The 24,456-nt window shown below is 39.6% G+C and overlaps 2 protein-coding genes and 1 pseudogene across 3 annotated transcripts in view; 1 reads left to right on the forward strand and 2 right to left on the reverse strand.

The window, feature by feature from the left end:
- The window catches only part of LOC129765293 (octopamine receptor beta-2R), a 319,900-nt gene that overhangs the window by 211,913 nt on the left and 83,531 nt on the right, over positions 1 to 24,456 (reverse strand). For both annotated transcript variants that reach the window (XM_055765460.1, XM_055765451.1), the window contains exon 2: positions 24,278 to 24,297. The gene's annotated coding sequence lies outside the window, so the exon portion shown is untranslated. The remainder of the gene's footprint in view (positions 1 to 24,277; positions 24,298 to 24,456) is intronic.
- On the reverse strand, positions 249 to 10,195 carry LOC129780792 (DNA ligase 1-like; annotated as a pseudogene).
- On the forward strand, positions 10,541 to 11,476 carry LOC129780808 (probable cyclin-dependent serine/threonine-protein kinase DDB_G0292550). Its single transcript, XM_055789142.1, has one exon. It carries the CDS (start codon positions 10,541 to 10,543, stop codon positions 11,474 to 11,476), a length of 936 nt encoding a protein of 311 aa, XP_055645117.1.

The raw sequence follows: 24,456 nt of genomic DNA on the forward strand, positions 1-24,456 counted from the left end.
AGGTTAAATGTAACAGAAATTTCTTGTTGTTCTACTCAAACTTAAAGACCTTTTTTTAAGTGAAGTTTTTGTTATGAATAATAAAACAACTTAAGACGAAAAATCTCTTGGACTATCGTTTTATTCATTTAAACAGAAAAAAGCATAATTCTGGATTTCGTATTGATGATTAACTTAAAATCAGTTTATGGTTAAAACATAAAAATAAAAAGTGGAAAAAAGACTTAAAGTGCGCGTCGTTTACATATTTAAGGTGTCTTTTTCTTCTTTCTTGGAGGATTATTCTCCTTTTACTGCTTCAATTTTTGCTTCTGAAGTTTTTCTTCCTGTCTTTTCTTCTTCTTACAATCTTTCTCCTTTTCTTTCTGGATTCGGATCAGTTTTCGTTCTTCGGCCTTAGCTAGTTTTGATTCCTCCTTTAGTTTTTTCTCGTCGTCCTTTTTATCATACCATTGCCGCCATCTATTACTGGTTGCGACCGATGGTACGTGTTCTTGTCGTCTTGATTTTGAATCGTTACTTTTGTCGTTAGCTTTTGGCCAAATTAAAATACCGTCAAATGGATCTTCTTGTACTGCATCTTCCGGTGTAATGGCAGCAGAAGTCACTACGTCTTCATTGGCTTGATACGATTGTTCGTTACATGTTTGCTCGGATGATTCATCTAAAAAATATTATGTGAGAATTAGCAATTATTCCATCTACCTACTTCTAATTGAGCCATAGCGGATCAAAGAGGTCTATAAACCATTTGCAAGAGATTTTTGTGTTCAAAGTGTGACTTGCAGATGGTCATTCTAAGAAAATTTGAGAAAAAAAACTTTGGAGCTGTTATTTCCTTCTAAAATTTGGGCGATAAATGAAAATTCCATTATTGATGTTTAATCAGTTTGCGTTTCGCGAAAAGCTTACTCTATAGCACATAGACCATTCTGATTCTAATCGGCTCAACTGTTGATCTTGTTCACGCTTACCATGAATAGTACTTTGTTGCTCAAGAGAAGTACACGTACCATCTTCTTCAATTACCAGCTCCAGGGTAACACTCTGGAACTGCTCCAAAGGTTCAGTGAACATCAAACCTTCCGACTTGTCCTTAATTATCTTCCAGTAGTTGAAAAGCGCCAACTCATCAAACGGACCGTACCAGAATTCATTCTTCCAATCCAACATAAACCTTGCCAGCTGATCGTCACTGAGGCTTTTTTCAACATAGTGTAGTTGAAGCTGGAATTCGTACTTGCCGTCCTCTGGTTCTTGTCTCTCGGGAGAGGTTTCTGCATCTAGAGAGGCATTAGGAACAATTTCCGTACAGGCGTTCACGTTACTAGGCAATCGACTGAAATCCACTTCGTTTACATCCCAAGGGCAAAGACCACACAGTTTGAATGCTTTTTTCAAACATTCCTCGGAGTTCGTGAAATTATCCAGCGCTGTTTTCAATAGTGAGCAAAAGTTCAGTTTAGTTACTTTTGCGTTACTAAAGGGTGTGTCACATCAAATTGCATCACGGAAAAAACTTTATTTCCGTAGAAATTTAATTTTTAGGAATTATATCTTCAGCTTTCGCTTATAATCAGATAAGAGTGTATGGATCACGTTGGCCATATTTCACTGTCAATTTTTCGTAAATTTGGAAAAATGTCGTCGAACGAAAAAGAGCGTCGTGAATTAATCGTGCGCACTTATTTCGAGAATCCGGAGTTGTCACATCGGAACATCGGTAATATGCTGGGAATCGTCCGATCCACGGTCAGCAGAGTACTAAAACGATACTTCGAGAACCTAACCATCGACCGAAAGGTGAAGAACGGCAAAAATGGATGCTCCGTCAGTGAAAAAGATCACAAGCGCGTAGTTAAGCAGTTTAGACGTGATCCGAGAAGTTCGGTCCGGGATGTCGCCAATAAGCTGAATTTGTCAAGTTTATTCGTCCAGCGGACCAAGCAGCGGGAGGGCCTGCGTACATACAAGGTTCAGAAGGCTCCTAACCGCGACGAAAGGCAAAACATGGTGGGGAAGACGCGAGCCGGAAGCTGTACACCGAAATGCTGACGAAGCCGCATTGCCTGGTAATGGACGACGAAACCTACGTCAAAGCGGACTTTCGTCAGCTGCCGGGCCTGTTGTTCTTCTCCGCAGAGGACAAATTCAGCGTTCCGGAGGAGATTCGCAAGCAGAAACTATCCAAGTTTGCCAAAAAGTACATGGTGTGGCAAGCGATCTGCTCTTGCGGAAAGCGGAGCGCCCCCTTCGTGATGACCGGCACGGTAAACGGGCAGGTTTACCTTAAGGAGTGCCTACAGAAGCGCTTACTACCACTATTGAAGCAGTACGAGGGCCCGACCATCTTCTGGCCGGATCTCGCTTCGTGCCACTATTCGAAGGACGTGTTGGAGTGGTACGAAGCAAACGGGGTCACCTTCGTGCCAAAGGAAATGAACCCGCCCAACGCGCCGGAGCTTCGCCCAATAGAGAAATATTGGGCGATAATGAAGCAGGCCCTCCGGAAGAACCCAAAAGTTGTCAAATCGGAGGCGGACTTCAAGAGAAAATGGATTTCTGTTCAAAAAAAAAACTACAACCTGACGTTGTACAGAACCTTATGGACGGGGTAAAGAGGAAGGTGCGAGCATACGGGCTTGGGCTCGAAGTATGAATAAAAAGAAAATGCCAAAAGTTGTTTAATAGTTTTTATTTTACTGTCTAAAATTTTGAAAAGGATCGGTCTACTGGGCGAATTTCTACAGCGTTTTTTCCGTGATGCAATTTGATGTGACACACCCTTTAATAGTAATGGCGTGGTATAGGTAATGTAACGGCTAGTATGTATGTGTGGGTGGAGCGCTGTGCTACATTGGAGAAGAGTAGCAGCAACGTGAGCAGGAAAGGAATATCCAGCTGCTCTCTGGGATGCCAGCGAGGTTGAAAAGGCGCAGTGATGCTATTACCACTACTGGGACGTCACACCACCGGCTGTTGGAGTGTTTTTGTGTGCGTATAATGCGTGCCTTTGTTTGTAACAGCTGCAGCATCTGTGTTGCCAGAGATTTATACTTGTCTCGTCAACATTTACCCTTTCGCTACGACCGAAGTGTGTGTGTGTGTGTAAAGAGATTTTAGATAAGTTCTCTCGGTTACCTTCTCAGGTTTCCCAAAAATAACTCTGTTGCCACGATTGCAGTTGAAAAAGAAAATATATCGCTTGTTTGATAAGATTCAGAGGAGTTATATCGCTTACCTTCTCAGGTTTCCCAAAATAACTCTCAGTTGCCAGGACTGGATTTCCATACAGAATACTCGATTATTAATGAAGTTTATTGGCGATCCGATTGGTTCAGAAGAGTTCTATCGGTTACAATTTCATGTTTCCCTAAAATAACTCATAATCTTCACAATTGAGCTTAAAAAAAACACCACGCGCGTTGGATAAGAGAATGTATCGTCGGTTTGATAAGGTTTGGAGGAATTTTCTCGGTTACCTTCTCAGGTTTCCCAAAAATAACTCTGTTGCCACGATTGCAGTTGAAAAAGAGTATATCGCTGGTTTGATAAGGTTCAGAAGAGTTATATCGGTTACATTCTCAGGCTTCCCAAAATAAATATCAACCGCCAAGATTGGATTTCCATACAGAATACTCGATTATTAACGGAGTTTATCGACAATCAGATTGGTTTTGAAGGCGCGTTTTTAGAATCACATCACTCACCACAGTGAATCCTGATTTTTCTTAACCATGCCCACTAACAACTATCCCTTCCATGATAAACGCTAGGGAACCACGCTATAGAGGCGACCCTTCTGGCCTTCGGGCGGCGAATATCATACTAACATTCCTTTCCTTCCCCTGGTGACTGTAAGGACGTGGCCGGCGTCGTTATTGACAATTTAAAGCTCGAAAATTGTACAACGAGAATGATTTGCTAGTCCCAAGCGTCATTCTGTGTGTTCTTTGTGAAATTTGGTTGGTTCAGGTCAATCACGGAGAGCAACTACGAATTGTACAGTCTACCCAAGCTCAAGCTCAAGCTCAGTTTCTGGAGCATAATGTTGCTCAGGATGATTAGAGGCGAACAATACGCGAAGCTGACTTGAATTCGTTCTGCTCAAAGGCGATGCTGTCTCGTGTATGGCAGGGAACGAATGATTGTCATGCACTGCTTTCTTCAAAAATTTAGGCGGCTATTTTTCTGGAATCGTCATTCTTCCATCAAATCTCTTCTATGGATCTACCTTATAAGCGGTAATCTCACAAGTGTGTTAACAGAGTCAGATGGTTCCCAAAGCCAACCCAGCTGCCAGGGTATCGCACTCCTTTTTTTTGGTTCGGACTCAACGCATAACGAATTCGAAATATAGCTTCAAAATCCGCCCATTCGACGCGAATTAATGAAATTTTCCGAAGTTCGACACAGTGATGATAAAACGGTTGAGATCCAGGTGGGTAGCGCCAAAACGCCAAAACCAAACCCCGGTCGGCCTTTCGGAAATCCTGCCGAACGGAATCATATCCGCCAAAGTGTGGATTAAATGAAAATTCGCCCGCTAATTTATTTACTAAACGCTATCCGCCGGTATCTGTTTTTGAGCGTTTCCCGTGCGGAGGGCCAAATTAATAATGCAACCAGCTGCCGTGTTGTTGGTTGTTGGCAGCGGAGATTAACCTGGCTGTTTCCGCTCCGTTCGCCGGTTATGAGATGGTTCCACTTATTGATACCGGTGTGAGGGAGGGTGAAAATTCTGTAGGGAAATCGATACAGGTTTTTTGATCATAAGCAGGGTAAATATTTTATATAATTTAAGTTAATCAGCTCGTTTGACAGCGGTAAACCGGCGGTGATGGATTTTAAGGCGAAGATCATGTGTCATATTTGGGTGTAAGAGGCTCGGAACAATGCCGGCCAACCCTTGTCAACTCCTCAGCGAACCCCCGAATGAGCGGTAAAAGACAAACGTAACATCCTTACAAAAGCTCAGAAAATAAACAAATAAACAAACCATAGTTTATTACTGGGAGCATCTATTATTCACAATCACAACAAGTCCACTACATCACACAACCGAGTGAGCAGCAATTCATGCGTTTACCGTCGAAGTCAAGAGTCACCCTTCTAATTCAATAGAAACACCACACAGTTTTCTCCATAAATATATAATTCAATTGCGGATCACTTTTCTGCCCGGTTGGGATAACGCAAAGCTGAATCAATATTTTCCATCTGCCAGTATTAAGGGTCACTCTTGCGTAGAACTAGCAGCACCGAATGCACTGAACGCTATCCCTGGCATGGCTTCACGTTACGTCCTCCCAGCAAAGTGGGGGGGGGGGGGGTTGTTACGAAAATGTCTTTGATGTCCATTGATCCGTGTGGAATACTTGAACAAACCGAATGCACGAATTCGAGCACCGCCCATAACAGCTGTGGGAAAATATTTGAACTTTCGTGATTGGATTGCTCTTTGCGATCGATCATTTATTGCTTGGTTTTGATTATATTTAGGGGGAAAATGATTTTTATCCAATTTGTGGGTCGGAATTGTTTATTCAACGAGTAAATTAATCCAATCTAGTGCAGTTGGGAAAATAGTTTTGCGCAAAAAAGGAATGTATGCCTGCTCTATTTGGTAGACCAACCTCGCCTTCGCAATCATGCTGGATGCCTAATTCGCGAATAGGACATCGGGAACTGATATTAGAAGATATTGTAGAATTTGTGAAAGTCAACATTAAATTACGTTTTTCTGCATCAAAAGTTTATGAAATACATAACATTTTGTGTGACATACGTCAGGGGAACTTCAATATACAGTGATCAAAAGTATCCCGGAATCCCGTTCATAAAATTCTAAGTACTATCCCTCCCACAGTCTCTCTACGTAGGTTAGGGCGGGGCTAGTTGGTCATAGGGGTAAGTTGGTCAGTTACGATAGCTTGGAATCTGAGCGTCCAAAAAAATTGCGATCTATGGATGAAAAATAGCGAATTGATGATACAAAAAAGTAAGCAATTTGGAAAAACTTTTAATTAAGTAGGTTATAAAATACGGACATGATTCCGATTTTGCCAAAAATCATTCATAAAATGTGTTCTAAAACTGTTTTTTTTAATAATTCGTTTATTTTTACAGGCTTAGTTACTTAAGTTTGAAGGAGCCGAATTCTTAAATTTAATTTTAAAACTATATGTATAAACAATTTTCTTACATCTATGGTTAGTAAGGTGGGAAACCGATTACTCGCGGTGTACTCGAGTTTAGAAGGGTGACATATTTTTAGGAGAAGGATGGGATATAAGGAAATCGTCACAATGTTGACGAACACTCAATTCGTAAATCTATTCGTATTTCTATAGTGCATTCACGTTTCAATATATTCTACTGTTTATAACAAGGGGACGAATTACCCGCAAAGGAAGGAAAGGAGGGTATAAAACTGGTTAATAACCATTAGCTTTGAATGCTAATGGAAATCGCTTTTAAAATTATTTTTATTGAATTTTCATGACTATTCTTTTATACATAGAGGGGTTAGTTAGTCACAAAAATTGCTCGTTTGAGAGCAACGCATATAGAATTTTCAGGTATGCCGTGTTTAATTACGCAAGATATAAACAAATATAGAAAGCATATGTTTTACTGCTAAACCCAGTGTATTTGAAACGAGACAAGCTGAGATCAACCATCACACAAACCACTTGCAATATAATTGAAATATTTCTATTTTTTTGCTATGAAATTTTCATGAAATATAATAAACGCTATCATTGAATATCAGAACTCACAATAACGCATTGAGTAATGTAGCATACCTGGAAGCTATTTCTATATACTTTGGGGCAAACGGTACAAATGTCATAAAAACAAATGCAAGCAAGAATACGAGCGGTTGTGCGTGGCAGGGATGTCAGGTGTTTTTTTTTTCAAAAGTATTGACATGGTACGAGAAAATGGCCAGGGCAGGTTAATATATTGTATAGTAGGGCCAAAATAATACAAATTCAATGTCACAATCATTCGAATTTTCGATGTCTTCTAGAGACAATATGTATTCACACCGCTTCGTTCGCTGAGACTAAAGCCCTACTTTTTTTGACGATATTTTCGGCCACTAGCTAGAATTTCATGGAAATAATATGTTTTAAGAATCCACATACGTTATCATACTGAAATGTCTTCACATATTTCATAATGTCTTCAAAATGTCTTCACAAAATCAAATGTCTTTAAAATAAAGACATGTCTTCAAACCTGGCATCTCTGGTTTGCCACAAAGTGGAAGAGAGACGAAATCGCTAGAAAAGATTGCCTGACTAATTTTCAACAACGATGATAATTTGAATTTTTCATTCATTTGTTTTTTCACTTGCTACATGATATTAGCTAACTGTTTTTGTTTTGATTTAATTAATTAATTTATAATGAAGGAAACTTCTGATGGCAAAGCGTTTATTATTTGCTCAAAACAAAACATGCCTATTATTGACCAACTTACCCCGTGTGTGGGGTTAGTTAGTCAATTTATTCTGAAATATAAAGATGTTAAATAAAAGAAACATATCAAATAATGATAGGGTAAAATGTAAGCTTCATTGTGGTACATAACATTCTAATGCAAAACTTCGTACTACATAGTTATAGCCAAATTTATTAAAAAATGACCAACTAGCCCTGCCCTACCCTACTAGCAGGTATGTGAGTCTGGTTAATATTTTAAATGTTGCTAGCAGGGTTGTATGCATTACTTCGATTTGAGATATATTATGTTGGGGTTATCCAGTTATCCATTATTTTTGGGTGAAATTCAAAACTATTTTTAATATTAGGCTGTCAAAAAAGTCCTGCGGTATTTCCGCGAGGTGTCATTGTAAGCGCGTAGTTCTAGTTGTATTCATTGTATCGAGTCATACTATAGCTTGTTGGAAAGGCTATAATATAGTCCTTGACAGTGTTTTGTTTGGTTAAGTCGTTCGTGAGTCGTATAGTGTCGCAAATATAGAGCAAAATAAAGAGAAAATCCGACATATTTTACAGTACTACTATGACAAAGGCAAAAATGCATTTGAAGCTGCCAATAAAATTTGTGCAGTTTATGGACCCGATACAGTTTCCATTTCCACCGCACAACGATGGTTTCAACGTTTTCGTTCTGGTGTAGAGGTCGCCGAAGATGCGCCACGCTCCGGAAGGCCTGTCGTCGAAAATTGCGACAAAATCGCTGAATTAGCCGAGAAAGACCGGCATAGTAGCAGCCGTAGCATCGGCCAAGAGCTGGGATAAGTCATCAAACCGTTATTAACCATTTGAAGGAGCTTGGATTCACAAAGAAGTTCGATGTATGGGTGCCACACACGTTGACGCAAAAAAACATCTTTGACCGTATCGACGCATGTGAATCGCTGCTGAATCGCAACAAAATCGACCCGTTTCTGAAGCGGATGGTGACTGGCGATGAAAAGTGGGTCACTTACGACAACGTGAAGCGCAAACGGTCGTGGTCGAAGTGTAATATGATCACGCTTAAACCCAACTCATCAATATTCGAGGCCTCTAAGGCAATAAACCACCCCGAGGGCGCTGGGCGATATAAACATAAAATGTGATACGATACCCGAGCCAGCAATCTGGCCCAAGGGTTCGTTTACTATTTATGATTGTATAACTCGACGCGCACCAAGGGCAGCGGCGAGTTTGTCTTCCTTCCGCCCCGCTGCGAGTTTAGCTAGCAGCAGAAATTTAACCAAACATGTGGCGCGCATCCGGCACACATGTTTCAGCACTTTCTTTTCCTATTTACTTTGACCCACAAAGAAGTGCTTTCTCTCTCTCTCCGAAGAACGCGTCTGACCAAGGCCATCACAGCCCACTCTAACTGCTGGTGCGATGCTCCGCCCAGCATAATTTGTAAATATTCTGTGTAGAGTTTAAGCCTATTTTTGTAAACTAGTATTTAAGCCCCGAGAGTCTTTTCTTTGAATATAGATATAGATGTCAGTTGACAGTATACAGTAGAAAGGCGACGCTTGTACGAATAGCGTTTGTGTTTTAATTTACCAAATCCGAAAGTCGACGCCACTGAATGGCGTAAGTTCCTTCTTCACGTTTACATGGCGACCAGTGACACCGAGTCACGAGTGAACCGACAGATCCGATGCTGTTATCGCGTATTAAAGTGAATTTAAACGCAGAGTTTAGAGCCTACTGAGCAGAGGCAATGGTGAACTGCAAAGTTTAAAGCCTTTTAAAAACAAGAAGAAGAAGAAGCCTACTGTTGTGTTGTGTGTGTTAGGTCCCAACCAACCGGGTACGGTGTGAATATGAATCATTTAAGCTAAGAAAAATTCGCTAAATGAACTTTTAAACCAACCGGACGCAGTGCAAGTGTGAATAAATTGAGTAACGAAACATTCAGCGAAAAGATGGTGAAAGTGAAAATCGGCAAAGCGGGGAAGAAATTGGACCCCAGCGGAAACTATTGAAGCCGTTTACGAAAAATTAGAATCGCAGACACAAGTGAAATCGTGAAGCTGACAGTAGCCACCGGGCCAACCAGGATAAATAACATTCGCAAGCCAAGCAGTATTTCAAAAAAAAAATGAACATCGATTTGGATCCAACTGGACACCCCTGAGATCTGACGGACGCAGAGGCACCCACGCCCCCCCCACCCCCGAGAAGAGGACACTTGCGGAGAAAACGTGGCGTAAGTCAGACTCGAGTTAGTCTAATCCTTTTATATACGGATATCATGTAATAAATTTATAGTCGAGGCACAAAATATTTTTTATCGTAATACCCACGCGGCAGTAGGAATAGGTAGTAGGAATTAGAAAAAAAAAAAAAGCAATTACAATACCCACAAAATTGGTTTTACATATGTACCGTTGAACATGGGGTTATTTAATACCAAACCCGTTAGTAACACGGGCGACGCTCAAATCCAAATTTTAAATCACCTAGAGAACCACAGTGTAATGCACGAAGCTCAAGGAGCGATTATCTGCGTCACACTTGCCCTCACATCCATACTACTAATTTCGAAAATATACAAAGCATATAAGGCATGCATGAATGCACATGCTATGCAAGCGGCAAAAGCTCACGCAGCCGTAGTCGACACCGTCTAAAAGAATTCGAAAATTTTAAAACATGCGTTCGAACGCAACCTCAGCATAATAAATTCTTTACCGATAACCATTTTTCCTTGTCTCCTTGAATGGACGAAGTAACAAAGCTCATCCAATTGAATATACAAAAACTAAAACATATACACCTGACTATACAACAGGAACTGGTCAGAAAACTAAGGAAAAGTACTTTAGCCAAACGCCTCACGGAAGCGGAAGCGCTCGTGAAACAGATTAAAAAATTGTCGTCTACGTTACTAGACACAACCCACGGCTCAGAAATCATAAAAATAACCGAAAAGGCGGACCAACTTTTGAACGCAATTAAGGCGTCAATCGAAAAGGGTAGACCAAGAACACTCAAGGAAATTGCGCTAGCCGTCCTATTTTGCCTCAGGTTACAAAGAAAACCGAAAATGGCTAGCATACTCGAAATAATCAAGACTACATCGTCTATAGTTCCGCAATTCGACGGAAACATAGACAAACTGAAAGCCTTCGCTGACGCTTTAAACTTGGTGAAAACATTTGAAACACCGGAAAACAAAGCAACCATAATTAACGTCATACTAACCAAACTAGAGGGACGGGCGAGAAATGCCTTCACTGAAACACCGACATCGGTGAGCGAGATAAGCAAAATTTTAAAAGCTAAAATAACGACCAGCCCACCGGAACAAGTTCTAGCTAAAATGGCTAACTTGAAACAAAACGGTGGAATCGAACAATTTTGCCTGGATTTAGAAAAATTGGTGTTCAGTTTGGAAACAGCGTACACCGCTAAAGAAATTCCGCCCCAAGTTGCCAAATCTATGGCAAACAAAGAAGGCGTCAAACATTTAGCCGGAGGGTTAAAAAACGAAAAAACCTCGCTCATCATAAGAGCAGGGAATTTCAATTCATACTCCGACGCGATGACTAAAGCGTTGGAGGAAAACTTAAATAATGCGAGCGCATCAGTATTTGCATACTCGCAAACCAACAGAAACGCCAACCGTTTCAACAACAACGTTGACACACATTATAATAATTACAGGCGCAGGCCAAACGACTTCCATAACCGCGGTAGAAACCAAAACAATTTCAACCGCAACAATTTCAACCAAAATAATTTTCAAAACCAACCGCGTAATAACTATAACCGTTTTGGCCAGCAAAACCAAGTTCGAGACCAATTCTCAAACATAAACCCACAGCGAAATAACAACAACAACAATAGGCGGAATACAAATTTTAACCGCCCTCAGCAATACATCCGCCTAACGGGAAACGAGTCACAACCGACGGACGCCCTCCAGTCCGAACCGGCATTGACATTGGAGGAAAACAAACATTACGGAGACCAACATTAAATATTTTTAAATGCGACGTGAATTGTTCAATGTTCGTTACACTATACTTACAAATGTCAAGCAAACCATGTATATTAATAATTGATACAGGCGCTGACATCTCAATAGTAAAAGAAGAAAAAATTAACGGAAAACAATTAATACACCCCGGAAATAGATGCATTATTAATGGAGTTACGGAGGGAAAGACCGAATCCATAGCGAGCACAAATACAAATATCATTTTTGACGATATCCAAATTCCACACCAATTTCAAATCGTCAACAACAAGTTTCCTATAATTGCAGATGGCATTTTAGGCAGAGATTTCCTCACCAAATATGAATGTAACCTATGCCTCAAAACATGGCTAATGACCTTCAACTATGAAAACACCAAAATTGAAATTCCGATTCAAGATAGCTGGGAAAACAATTACATTATTCCCCCTAGATGCCAAATTATAAAACACTTCCCGTCACTCAACCTAAACGATGATGCCCTTGTGATCGCACAAGAAATCAAACCAGGCATTTTTTGCGCAAACACAATAATAAACCCAAACTCACAATTCATTACAATAATTAACACAAATACCACACCAACATCAATCCCAAAAACCTTCGCCCCCACCACTATCCCCCTTAAAGAATACACCATAAATCACATTACAACGGAATTAGGAGAAAACCCAAAAGGTAGACACGAGAAACTGATTAAGGAACTCAATTTGAATCATACACCCCAACATGCCCAGGAGAAATTAACAGAATTATGCACTAAATACAACGACATTTTTGCACTAGAAGACGACATATTGACAACCACCAACTTCTACAAGCAAACCATTCACCTTCAAGACAAGACACCCGTTTACATAAAGAATTATCGAACCCCGGAAGCACAAATTTCAGAAATAAATAACCAAATCAGCCACATGCTAAATAACAAAATAATCCAAAATTCCACCTCACCATACAATTCTCCCATCCTCTTAGTCCCAAAGAAATCAAATACTCAAGATAAAAAATGGCGATTAGTGGTTGACTTTCGACAACTAAATAAAAAGATAACCCCAGATAAATTCCCCCTACCAAGAATCGACGAAATCCTCGATCATTTGGGCAGAGCCAAATATTTTACAACCCTAGACTTAATGTCAGGTTTCCACCAAATCGAACTTGACGAAAAATCAAAAAAGTACACAGCATTTTCGACCTCTAACGGTCACTACGAATTCAATAGGTTACCATTCGGTCTAAATATATCACCAAATAGCTTTCAGAGAATGATGTCCATAGCACTTAGCGGACTCCCACCTGAATGTGCATTCCTTTACATCGACGACATCATCGTCGTCGGCTGCTCAATAAACCATCACCTTATTAACTTGGAAAACGTTTTCAAACAATTACAAAACTACAACTTAAAATTAAATCCCAAAAAATGCTCCTTCTTCAGACCAGACGTAACATATCTAGGTCACAACATTTCAGCGGCAGGTATACAGCCCGACCAATCTAAGTTTTCAGCGGTAACAAACTACCCCACACCATCATCAGCAGATGAAGTGAGGCGTTTTGTTGCCTTTTGCAACTATTACCGGAGGTTCATACAAAATTTCGCAGAAATAGCGTACCCATTAAACAAATTGCTCAGAAAAAACGCAAAATTTGATTGGTCTCCCGAATGCCAAAATGCATTCAATAAATTGAAAAACGAACTTATCTCACCAAAAGTTCTCAAATTCCCCGATTTCACACAAGAATTCACCCTAATAACCGATGCTTCAAAAATAGCATGCGGCGCCGTCTTAGCCCAAGAAAACGACGGTATAGAACTACCCATTGCATACGCAAGCAAAGCCTTCACAAAAGGTGAAGCCAATAAATCGACAATTGAACAGGAATTGACAGCAATTCACTGGGCAATTACGTACTTTAGACCATACCTCTACGGGAGGAAATTCACAGTAAAAACGGATCACAGACCGTTAGTATATTTATTTTCAATGAAAGATCCCTCATCAAAACTCACAAGAATGAGGTTGGATCTTGAAGAATTCCATTTTGATGTAAAATACGTTCAAGGTAAGCTAAATGTGACTGCAGATGCGCTATCACGAATAGCAATTAATTCCGAGGCACTTAAAACTATAAAAGTCCTGGGTATACAAACCAGAGCAATGACTAGAAAACTAAACGAAACGAATAACGACACAGAAATTACAGACAATAATTCAAACCCCGACGATACTGAGTCTGATCAGCTCAGAGCGTACGAGGCTATTGAACCCCGAGAATGGCAAAACCTACCTAAACTTCTATGCGGACGCGCATTAGAAATGAATAAAGAAACAAACGCTAGCGGAAACAAAAATTTGAAATGCGCAATAATGAATAAAAAAAGAACCGAAGAAAAGTCGTCGACAATAATTGAAAATGCAAGCAACACAAAAGAATCCCTGGGAAAACTAGTAAAGAAAGTTGAAAATATGGCCAAAAACTTGAAAATTAGCATGATAGCTCTAGCGTTATCAAGCGTAATTTTCCAAATATGCAGCGTGCAAACCTTTAAGAAGATTTGTAATGACACGCTCAAAGACTTGCAAATAGTGCTCTACACACCCAAGCGTGTGATAGAAAGCCAAAACGAAAGGTTCGAAATTATAAAAAACAATCACGATACACCCACTGGTGGACATACAGGAGTCACCAGACTATACAAAAAGTTAAGCAGACTCTATTCTTGGAGTGGCATGAAAAAAGATATCAGTAGCTACATCAAGAAGTGCATAAAATGCCAGCAAAATAAACACACAATACGAACAAACGAAAATTTCGTCGAAATTAAAACACCCCAAAAAGCATTCGACTGCGTATCGATTGACACAATTGGACCATTTAACAGATCCAATAATGGAAACCGATACGCACTGACCATTCAATGCAACTTAACAAAATACATCATTATTAAACCCACAATAGACAAACAAGCATCCACCATAGCCAAAGCCTTCATAGAAAACTTAATTCTGGTCTATGGAATTCCAAAACTCATCCAAACAGACCAAGGAACTGAATATAAGAACGAGTTATTCGAAAACATAGCTTCATTACTGAAGTTTAAACAAAATTTTTCCACTCCATATCACCCTCAATCAATAGGAAGCCTGGAAAGGAACCATCGTTGTCTTAACGAGTACGTAAGGCAATTCGTCAACCAAGCACAGAGTGACTGGGATGAATGGTTGCCTTACTACACATTCTGCTACAACACAACACCACACACAGATTTCTCATACACTCCATTCGAGTTAGTTTTTGGAACGAATGCTAAATTACCACAAAACCTCACAACAAGCACATATATAGAACCAATTTACAACATGGATTTATATTACAAAGAACTTAAATATAAACTACAAATAGCATCAAATACCGCTAGGGAAATAATTGATAAGGTAAGAAAAGCCAGAAATGAGACACAGAAAACCATGGCTAGACCATCAAAAGTAGCCATTAATGATCTAGTATTTCTATCAAACGAAAACAGATCCAAATTAGACAAAGTATACGTAGGACCATATATAATAATTGACATTAAACACCCTAACGTAACAATAAGAGATGATCAAACCAATAAAGTCCAGACTGTACATAAAAACAGAATAATACCATATGAGCAACCCCACCCTAAGGGGAAAGGGATACCTAGTTAGCAGTTAATCCTTCCGACAGTTATTATCAAATGTAAAATGTATATATTAGTTAGTTAGCAGTTAATCCTTCCGACAGTTATTATCAAATGTAAAATGTATATATTAAACAAATATTAAAAATAAATATATTTATAAGCAAATAGAACACCCAACGAAGACAACCCGTATAATCATATTATAAGGATAATCTTTATAAACAAACTTAATTTTTACCTGAATACACGAAAAATGTACATATCACAAACATTGAATAAACACTAAAATTGTAAGGTCAGACGAATCTTTCCACCTAATTTAACTTGAATGACTTCTCAATGTTACGTCATTCTCCGAAAGGGGAAAGGTGTAATATGATCACGCTTAAACCCAACTCATCAATATTCGAGGCCTCTAAGGCAATAAACCACCCCGAGGGCGCTGGGCGATATAAACATAAAATGTGATACGATACCCGAGCCAGCAATCTGGCCCAAGGGTTCGTTTACTATTTATGATTGTATAACTCGACGCGCACCAAGGGCAGCGGCGAGTTTGTCTTCCTTCCGCCCCGCTGCGAGTTTAGCTAGCAGCAGAAATTTAACCAAACATGTGGCGCGCATCCGGCACACATGTTTCAGCACTTTCTTTTCCTATTTACTTTGACCCACAAAGAAGTGCTTTCTCTCTCTCTCCGAAGAACGCGTCTGACCAAGGCCATCACAGCCCACTCTAACTGCTGGTGCGATGCTCCGCCCAGCATAATTTGTAAATATTCTGTGTAGAGTTTAAGCCTATTTTTGTAAACTAGTATTTAAGCCCCGAGAGTCTTTTCTTTGAATATAGATATAGATGTCAGTTGACAGTATACAGTAGAAAGGCGACGCTTGTACGAATAGCGTTTGTGTTTTAATTTACCAAATCCGAAAGTCGACGCCACTGAATGGCGTAAGTTCCTTCTTCACGTTTACAGAAGCCCGCTGAAGCGGCTCAGACGGTGGCCAAGCCCTCATTAACGGCCAGGAAGTTTCTGCTGTGTGTTTGGTGGGATTGTCAAGGAATAATCTATTATGAGCTGCTTCCCTATGGCCAAACGTTCAATTCGGACCTGTACTGCCAACAACTGGACCGCTTGAAGGTAGCACTCATGAAGAAGAAGCCATCTTTGATAAACAGAGGCCGCATTGTCTTCCATCAGGACAACGCCAGGCCACACACTTCTTTGGTGACGCGCCAGAAGCTCCGGGAGCTCGGATGGGAGGTTCTTTTGCATCCGCCGTATAGTCCGGACCTTGCACCAGGTGACTACCACCTGTTTTTGTCCATGGCGAACGAGCTAGGTAGTCAGAAGTTAGCCACAAAAGAGGCCTGTGAAAATTGGCTATCCGAGATTTTGCCAATAAGGAAGCGAGTTTCTATAACAGGGGTATTATGAAGTTGGCATCTCGTTGGGAACAAGTCATCGAACAAAACGGCGCATATTTGACTTGAAACAGATGATTGTAACTAATTTTATGAACAAATGAAAATTCAAAAAAAAATACCGCAGGACTTTTTTGACAGCCTAATATATAAATTGAGTGATGTCTGTCTGTCTTTCTGTCTTTCTGTCTGTCTGATTCTTATGGACTTGGAAACTACTGAACCGATCGACATGATAATTGGTATGTAGGGGTTTTTGGGGCCGGGGAAGGTTTTCGTGACATTTTGAGACCCCTACCCCCTTTCTAAGGGGGGCCTGCCATACAAATGAAACACAAATTTCTGCATTACTCGAGAATTAATTAAGCAAATAAAACCAAATTTGGCATGTAACGTAACGGAGAAACATGTTATTTGCAAGTGGTTGAAAAATCTTGAACGGGAGTTGTGTCTGAAAATAATCTGATATCTGATATGTCGAGTTTTGGTAGAAGTACTAGGAATTTTATAGTAAAAGGTAATTTGAAAGGGTAGATAAGAAGATCAATCAATAAATAATTCTGCGACCTATGATCAGCGCTTAGTAAGAAAACGTGGATGTGATAACGAAAAATAAATGTTGTACGGGATGAAGTTTGCCGGGTCAGCTAGTAATAAATAAATATATAAATAAATAAATTTGCCGAGAAACGCATAGTACACACAAACTAGCGTTGGCAGAAAACATTTCATCTCCGACAGAAAAAAAGACGGGTGGGTAATGTCGGTGACATAACCGGAGTGACGTAGGACTATACAAAGGGGACAGCTTTTGCTAAATATATATTTTAAATATATTGTTTTATTTTCTTCTCCTACGTGAATACCTACCTCTCTACCTGAAAAATGTATTAGTTTACTGTTTACTCTTTATGAACATGTTGGGGGTTCTGAAAAGAACCTTTGGTGTTGTGTTTTTGCGTTTTTTTTTACAAACTTGATTCTTAATTTTTTTCTGAAGGCTTTGTACTTATTAAATGTTCAACGTCGGGCATCTTTCGGCGTATACACATATCGTACAATCAAAATGATGGCTGGCTGTGATAGGGAATGCATAGGTGGTCATCAGTTCGTTCACTATCATATATTTCACTATTGAGCACATTACCGTACCTTAAGCTGTGGTTTCGGAGACGAATGAATTGTAAGATTTGTAGTCTCCGCAAACAAAGTAAATAAAAATGAAAAAGAACTGAGGTTTTGGAGACGAACTCTACGATCTTTCGAGAAATAAACGAGCTATAAGCGTTCTGAAAAACCAACAGTAAATACAGGGACGGATGACCTTCGAATTAAAGCCCTTTAAAATAAGAACAGAGCAGCAGGAAATACATAGCTCATCGTGTTGCTCCTTAGTTATTTCTCTATGCAATGCAGATGTAACGTCAGTCAATTTTCAACATCAGTTATCAACCAAAGAAAGCAGTTCTTGCTACCGAGAAAATTCGTTAATGCCATCCTGCATACAATGTGTTGTAATTTGAAGCCACTTTTAATTCGGAAACCATACATGGGTTTGTGAAAACTGAATGAACAATTTAAAAGACCCCAACCACCAATAAGTTCAAGAACAAGTATAAACAAAAAAAATCAGTTTATATTATATGTCATATTATGTCACTTATAGTGTATTGGTATTGTGAAAAACTTTTAATAACTCTTATTTGAAAGGTTTAATGGCCCTGAAAAGCGCCGTGTTTTACGGTGGCTGGTTTTGCCACCAAAGCAGTCTGTATAAACAAACTTTTTCTTTCTTCTACCTGCTGCCGTTTTGCGATTGCGTTTGCCTCTCGCTGAAACTAGTTGTTGCCTTGATGAGCGCCGAACCGAAGCTGCTCTGTTCTTGATGCGGGTTTTCTGATTGTCGTGAGCAGCTTTGCAAGCCAACTCGAGCACTCCGACGGCCGAAACTCTATAATCGCTGTTAGGTATACTGGTGCTCCGGCACCAATCCGTTCGGCCTAGTTACCCTTGCGGAGCAATCAGTGAATGCGACCAACTGGGAACTGGAGACCTGCACGGTTGGAGTGAGACTTTGCCTTTCCCTTAACTTGTCCTCCTTTGTTACGTCCACACGTCCACGTTGCTGCTTGTTTTCTTTTTATGATGTGATGCGATGCGATGTTAAACGATGCCGTACAACCACACTGGTTTACGGTTTGAAAGAAAATGAGATATTTTTTTGAGGTACGCGCGTTTTATACCCTAGCGGTACACGCTCACAGGATAGAGATAAATCGGCAGACTCAGTCAAAGGGGCGTGTCCAACGAGACGAACGAATGAGCGTTAAAAGGCAGCGATGGCAAAAAAATACATTCATTACGATTTGTTCGCTCGTTGGATTCACATGCAGGCTAAAAAGGGTCCTTTTCAGGATCACAAAATTATCTTTAATCTAAAGAGTTTATTGTTTTGTTATCACTGGATATCCCCATCTTGTTCGGCTAAACCTTCCTGTTTAGCGATTGCGTTTGCCACTCGCCACAGCTTTCACAGTTGGAAAATTTCTCCCCATCCTGCTTGTGACATGTTGTACAGTAAATTACATTCAATGACACGTCGCATTACCACCACTCAGTATCGGATTGGAGGTAATTTTAACCTGTAATTGAACATTTGCGATGACAGCGGTACAGTGTCGACTTTCAATGTGGGGTCATAATTTGGACCCCGAACTCTATGTTTACAAAAATGTCCAACTAAATATGTCGCATTACAGGTCCGTCCAATTAGCTAAATATCGAGATAAGTGTAAATTACTGTACTTTCAATCTAGAAGCAATTTAAGAATTGAGAGAAAATCAATAAGCTCAGAACAACTGCCAAATTCACATACTCATCATATCCTGGCAAACAAATTATGAAAAAATCAATTTGTGTTTTATTATTATTTTGAATATTGTTTTAGAAAGCATTGAACTGTATTTCCTTCTTTTATGGAAGGTTTAATGGCCCTGAAAAGCGCCTTGTTTTATGGAATGGTCCCAATTTAGAAAACTTAGTACTCGTGGTTTTGAAAAAAAACCATTTCGAACGCCCTCGATGCCGCCTTATTCTGGATTTGCCACCAAGGCCGTTTGTATAAAGAACAAACTTTTTTCTTCTGCTACCTGCTGCCGTTTTGCGATTGCGTTTGCCGCTCGCCACTCGCTGCAACTGCCTGTTGTCTTGATGTCAACCGAACCGAATGTGTTCTGTTCCGAATGCGGGTTTTCTTATCGTCGCGAGCAGCTTTGCCGGCTAACTCGATCACTTCGGCGGCCGAAACTATATAACGCCGGCTAGGTGGACTGGTGCACTGGTACTAACGCGCTCGGCCTAGCTACCCTTGCGGGGAACTCCAGATCAACACGGTTCGATCGGGATTTTGCCTTTCCCTTCACTTTTCCTCCTTTACCATGTCCATACATGGCTGCTTGGGTTGGTTTGTTGATGTGTTGTGATGCGAACCGATGTGGTGTACGGTTTGGATGAGAATGATCGTTACGGCAGCGGAGCGGGGATTTTTAAGCTGACTGGCTGGCTCGAGAATTACGCATGTGTGAGACTGCCACCAATGTTTCGTTCATATTTTTTCTTTTTCCTTTCCAATCGTGCTTCATTGTATTTCGCTGCTGCTCTGGTTGCCCGTTTTGGTCGGTACGATTTGAGGAGCACAAAATGGACCAATCAAAAATGGGCACATAGTGCATTTGGACAATGCTTGATATTTCACAATTATTCAATTATTTATCTCAAGAAAAATGAAATGTTATTCGTTATGATAGATGCGTAGATATATTTCCTATCAATTGATGTAAAAACCTTTGCGATCTATTGAGAAATGCTCGAGTTATAAGCGTTCCAAATCTTGCATTTTTTCCTACTTGTTCAGTGCCTAGATTTCCATTTCACCCCCTATATCTTCCGGTTAGACGTAGTCCTACGTCAAAATGCCTTGCCTCGTGTGCTGATGGGTGAAATGAACAAATGAAAGCTTCTTTTTTTCAAAAGCCTTAAAATGTTTGTATGTGTGGGAGCAGACATCTCAGACTGACTGGGATTGTACCAAAAAAAAGTCCAATCGATGTCAACGGGGATCGAACCAACACCGGCTGGAATTCAAAGCTGTTTACGCGACCACGCTATCCACATAACCACTGGTGCTGTTGCATAAATGCGTGATAATATTACACTTCTATATAAAATGAAACTGGAAAGTGTTTTCTAAGAGTAAAAAGGAGAGCATAAACGTGAATCTATATCTTTCTCGGTCTGGGCCGTACATGTGGCAAAGTATACAAAAAGCTTTAATGCGTGCTTTTTTGCAATGTATCTCTCGTTTCGCTGGCTCATATTGCTACAGCATATAGGTTATTCAAATACTATACCAGTATGAGAAAGTAGCACATTTTCTGTTATTTTAAGCTCATTGTAATGTAATAAATCAGCATGCCAATACATGTGCTAAAAAATGGGTGGGTTATATCTATGATATAACCGCAAGGTTGAACTGGGACTACCGTTGTCTTAGTAAGCATTTGAATTGTATAGATAAAACTATCTATTGAATGAAACAATTTTCGAATTCAATTGATTTCAACATATTTGCGATGTAAATAAAAAGTTTGAGCATTCATCTCTAGTATCTGAGAAGACTATTTTCCCAGGCTTCTCAGTTTAGAAGTCGTTTTAGGAAAACAAATTCAAAGGGAACAAAAGTACCCCCGACTTGCATGTATTTACAAAGCGGATTCCCCCAGGCACCTTGATTTTATAGTCCTGGTTAGAGAAACACAGCTCGATGAGAACAAAAATACCCCCGACTTGAATTTATTTGCAGAGCGGATTCCCTTAGGGCACCTTGGGTTTGAAATCCGTGTTATGGAAACACATTTCAATGAGAACAAAAGTACCCCCGACTTGCATGTATTTGCAAAGCGGATTCCCCAGGCACCTTGGTTTTTAAGTCCGTGTTAGGGAAACACAGCTCGGTGGGAACAAAAATACCCCCTACGCGCATGTTTATTTGCAAAGCGGATTCCCCCAGGTGCATTGATTTTGAAGTCTGTTTTGGGGAAACCGTAAAACGGGCCTTTTAAAACGAGGTAGTTAGGGTGTTTACATAACGCTTGACGTTTTACAGTTATTCAATTGTTTATCTTATGAAAAATAACATTTTATTAATTGTGATAAATGCGTAGAAATATTTCTCATCAATTGATGCAAACATATTTTTTTATTTTTTTTTATTTTATTGTCGTCAATCTAAATTGTAGACCGATACATTCTTAATACTACTTAAAACTACTTACTTAAAACTAAAAATCTAAAGAGAGCTGGCTGGATAATTTATCCGTTTAATTGAAAAGACGATTTTAACAAGTTACAGGATCAATTTTTTTTATTTATTTATTTATTTCGTCAAACCAGAGTAGACTAAATATGCTGCCCAAATATTACAGTGCAATTTAACGATATCTTATTCTATTCATATAGTCTTTGAGCATTGACCTTGACATGTTTACATCAATTGTTTCACTGTGTTCGTTACAGAGGCTCATCATACGATTAATAGGACTATATTTGGCATAATTCGTTCTTCGATTATCTATGTACAAAATGTTAGGGTTTCTCAGGTTCCTAATCGGTGCGTAAAAATTCAGGTTTCCTAATATTTCTTCTGAGTCCACTCGATGTGATATGATATCAATAATAAATAGAATCATGGCAGAGTTCCGACGTTCTTTAAGGCTTTTAATATTGATTAGCATACAGCGTGCTTCATATGGAGGTAGATGATATGAAGACCAGCCTAGTTTACGAAGTGCAAATAACAAAAATGGTTTTTGTACAGATTCAATTCTGTCTTCGTGTGAAGTTATGTAGGGGGACCATACAATACTACAGTATTCGAGAATTGATCTGACGTATGTAATATACAATGTTTTTATTGTTTACGGATCGTGGAAATGGTAACTAAAGCGTTTAATGAAGCTCAACATATTATTTGCTCTATGGATGATTGTATTATAATGATCCACGAAGGTTAGTTTCGAATCTAAGATCACACCTAAATCTCTTACTCGTTGACATCTACTGATGGGTTGATTACCCAGTATAACACCATTGTTCAATGGTGTTCTTCTTCTTGTAAAAGTAATCAAAGTGCATTTTCTAACATTCAGCTGTAATAAACTCTTGGTGCACCAATTATAAACTATATCAACTTCATTTTTGAATGTTTGAGAGTCTTCTTCATTCTTTATTTCCATATACAGTTTCATATCATCTGCGTAGATAAGTGCCTTAACACTGTTAAGAAAAACGCAAACGTCATTAACAAATAAAATGAACAAAAGTGGCCCCAAATGAGAGCCTTGAGGAACTCCGGATGTAACAAATATTGGTTTTGAAATTTCCCCATTAAATCTTACCATTTGGGTGCGGTCAGTCGAATATGATTTCCGATCTATTATGAAATGTTTGAGTTATAGACATTCGAAATCTTTCATTTTTTTTTGCATGTTCCGTGTATGGGTTTTCATTTCACCTCCATATACTCCGGTTAGACGTAGTCCCACGTCAAAATTAATTTTGGGTGTACATCTTGTCCTTCCTAAGAAAACAACATAACGTATCAAACGTTGAACAACAGAGCGATTTTTAGTACACAACTTGTATGCTCGATGAATACAGTGTAAGGATTAAAAAATGCAATCATTTTTACGAGCAACACAAATCCGTTGGTCCACACTCGTGAAGTGATGTAGTTGCTACCTAATAATAACCTCAAAATCCCCATGATTTTTCGAGATCGTGACCTTTCACCAATATGGAATACGCCTGAAATAATTACACCGGAACGACAAACGCTGGGCGGACTCAGCTTCTGATTGCTGATTGATCGGCGGTCAGTGGAATTGACACACAATCGGAAATCCGACGCAGCATTGAATTTCCGATGGATTATTGTCAGTCGAGCCTATTATGCATCCCAAATGCTTTTGACCGCGGGTGTGTATGCGTGGGCGTGCCAAAACCCAACAGCAGCATCGCGATGCATTTTCGACAGCTCTTCATTGTGGACATTTGGGAACGCGAAAATCGGTAGCCGCGTGGGTGCAAGCATGCCTTCTGAAATTTAGCGAACAAATTCAACTGGAAATACCGGCGCAGACAAAACGAGCGGAATAATTATAACCGGCAGTTAATTAGAGCTGGGATTACTAACGGTTCCGTTTGTTGGAGTCTCATTGGAAATGCCTTGTTCGAGTTCATGCTGGTAGGCGGGTGCATATATATGCAGTTCGGCGCGCTTTCGTTACAATCGAACAATGAGCAAATGTGATCAGCGGAAATTTGACAGCATCGGTAATTTTTGTCCGGAAAAGTGCTACTGTTTCATGCCCGCTGCAAGTGTTTATTGTGTTGGCATCCATTAGAGAATTTTCATTGAACATTTGCCAGCTATTTGCTTACTCTCCGTAATGAGTAACATAAATCAACTGGGGTTGATAATTTGGACACGGAATCAATGCACTGATTGATTTTGGACATGAATTCATTAAATTTTATCACTGATTGTTCATAGCACTAAATTTAGTTATCTAATTACCTGCTAATTTGAAACATGGAGTTTCACAACGTTGATTCAGAGTACGTTCTGTTCCAAATACATACCTTTTATCGATATGAAAAATCTGAAAGAAAACAAAATAAATAATGTTGAATATTTCATACACAATTACAGATGATTGGGAATGTTTCTAACGGAAAGTATGTTTTTATGACACAGAAAATATTGCAAAAACACTTAAGCTTAATATACCTGCACGTTATTGCTCTTTTTATATGTTCAA

This window comes from Toxorhynchites rutilus, chromosome 1 (genome assembly GCF_029784135.1).
Source record: "Toxorhynchites rutilus septentrionalis strain SRP chromosome 1, ASM2978413v1, whole genome shotgun sequence".
NCBI classification, from domain to species: Eukaryota; Metazoa; Arthropoda; class Insecta; order Diptera; family Culicidae; genus Toxorhynchites; species Toxorhynchites rutilus.

Excerpts from the sequence above, each read along its gene's own strand:
- LOC129780808 (XM_055789142.1), top strand. The coding sequence starts at position 10,541 with ATGGCTAGCATACTCGAAATAATCAAGACTACATCGTCTATAGTTCCG.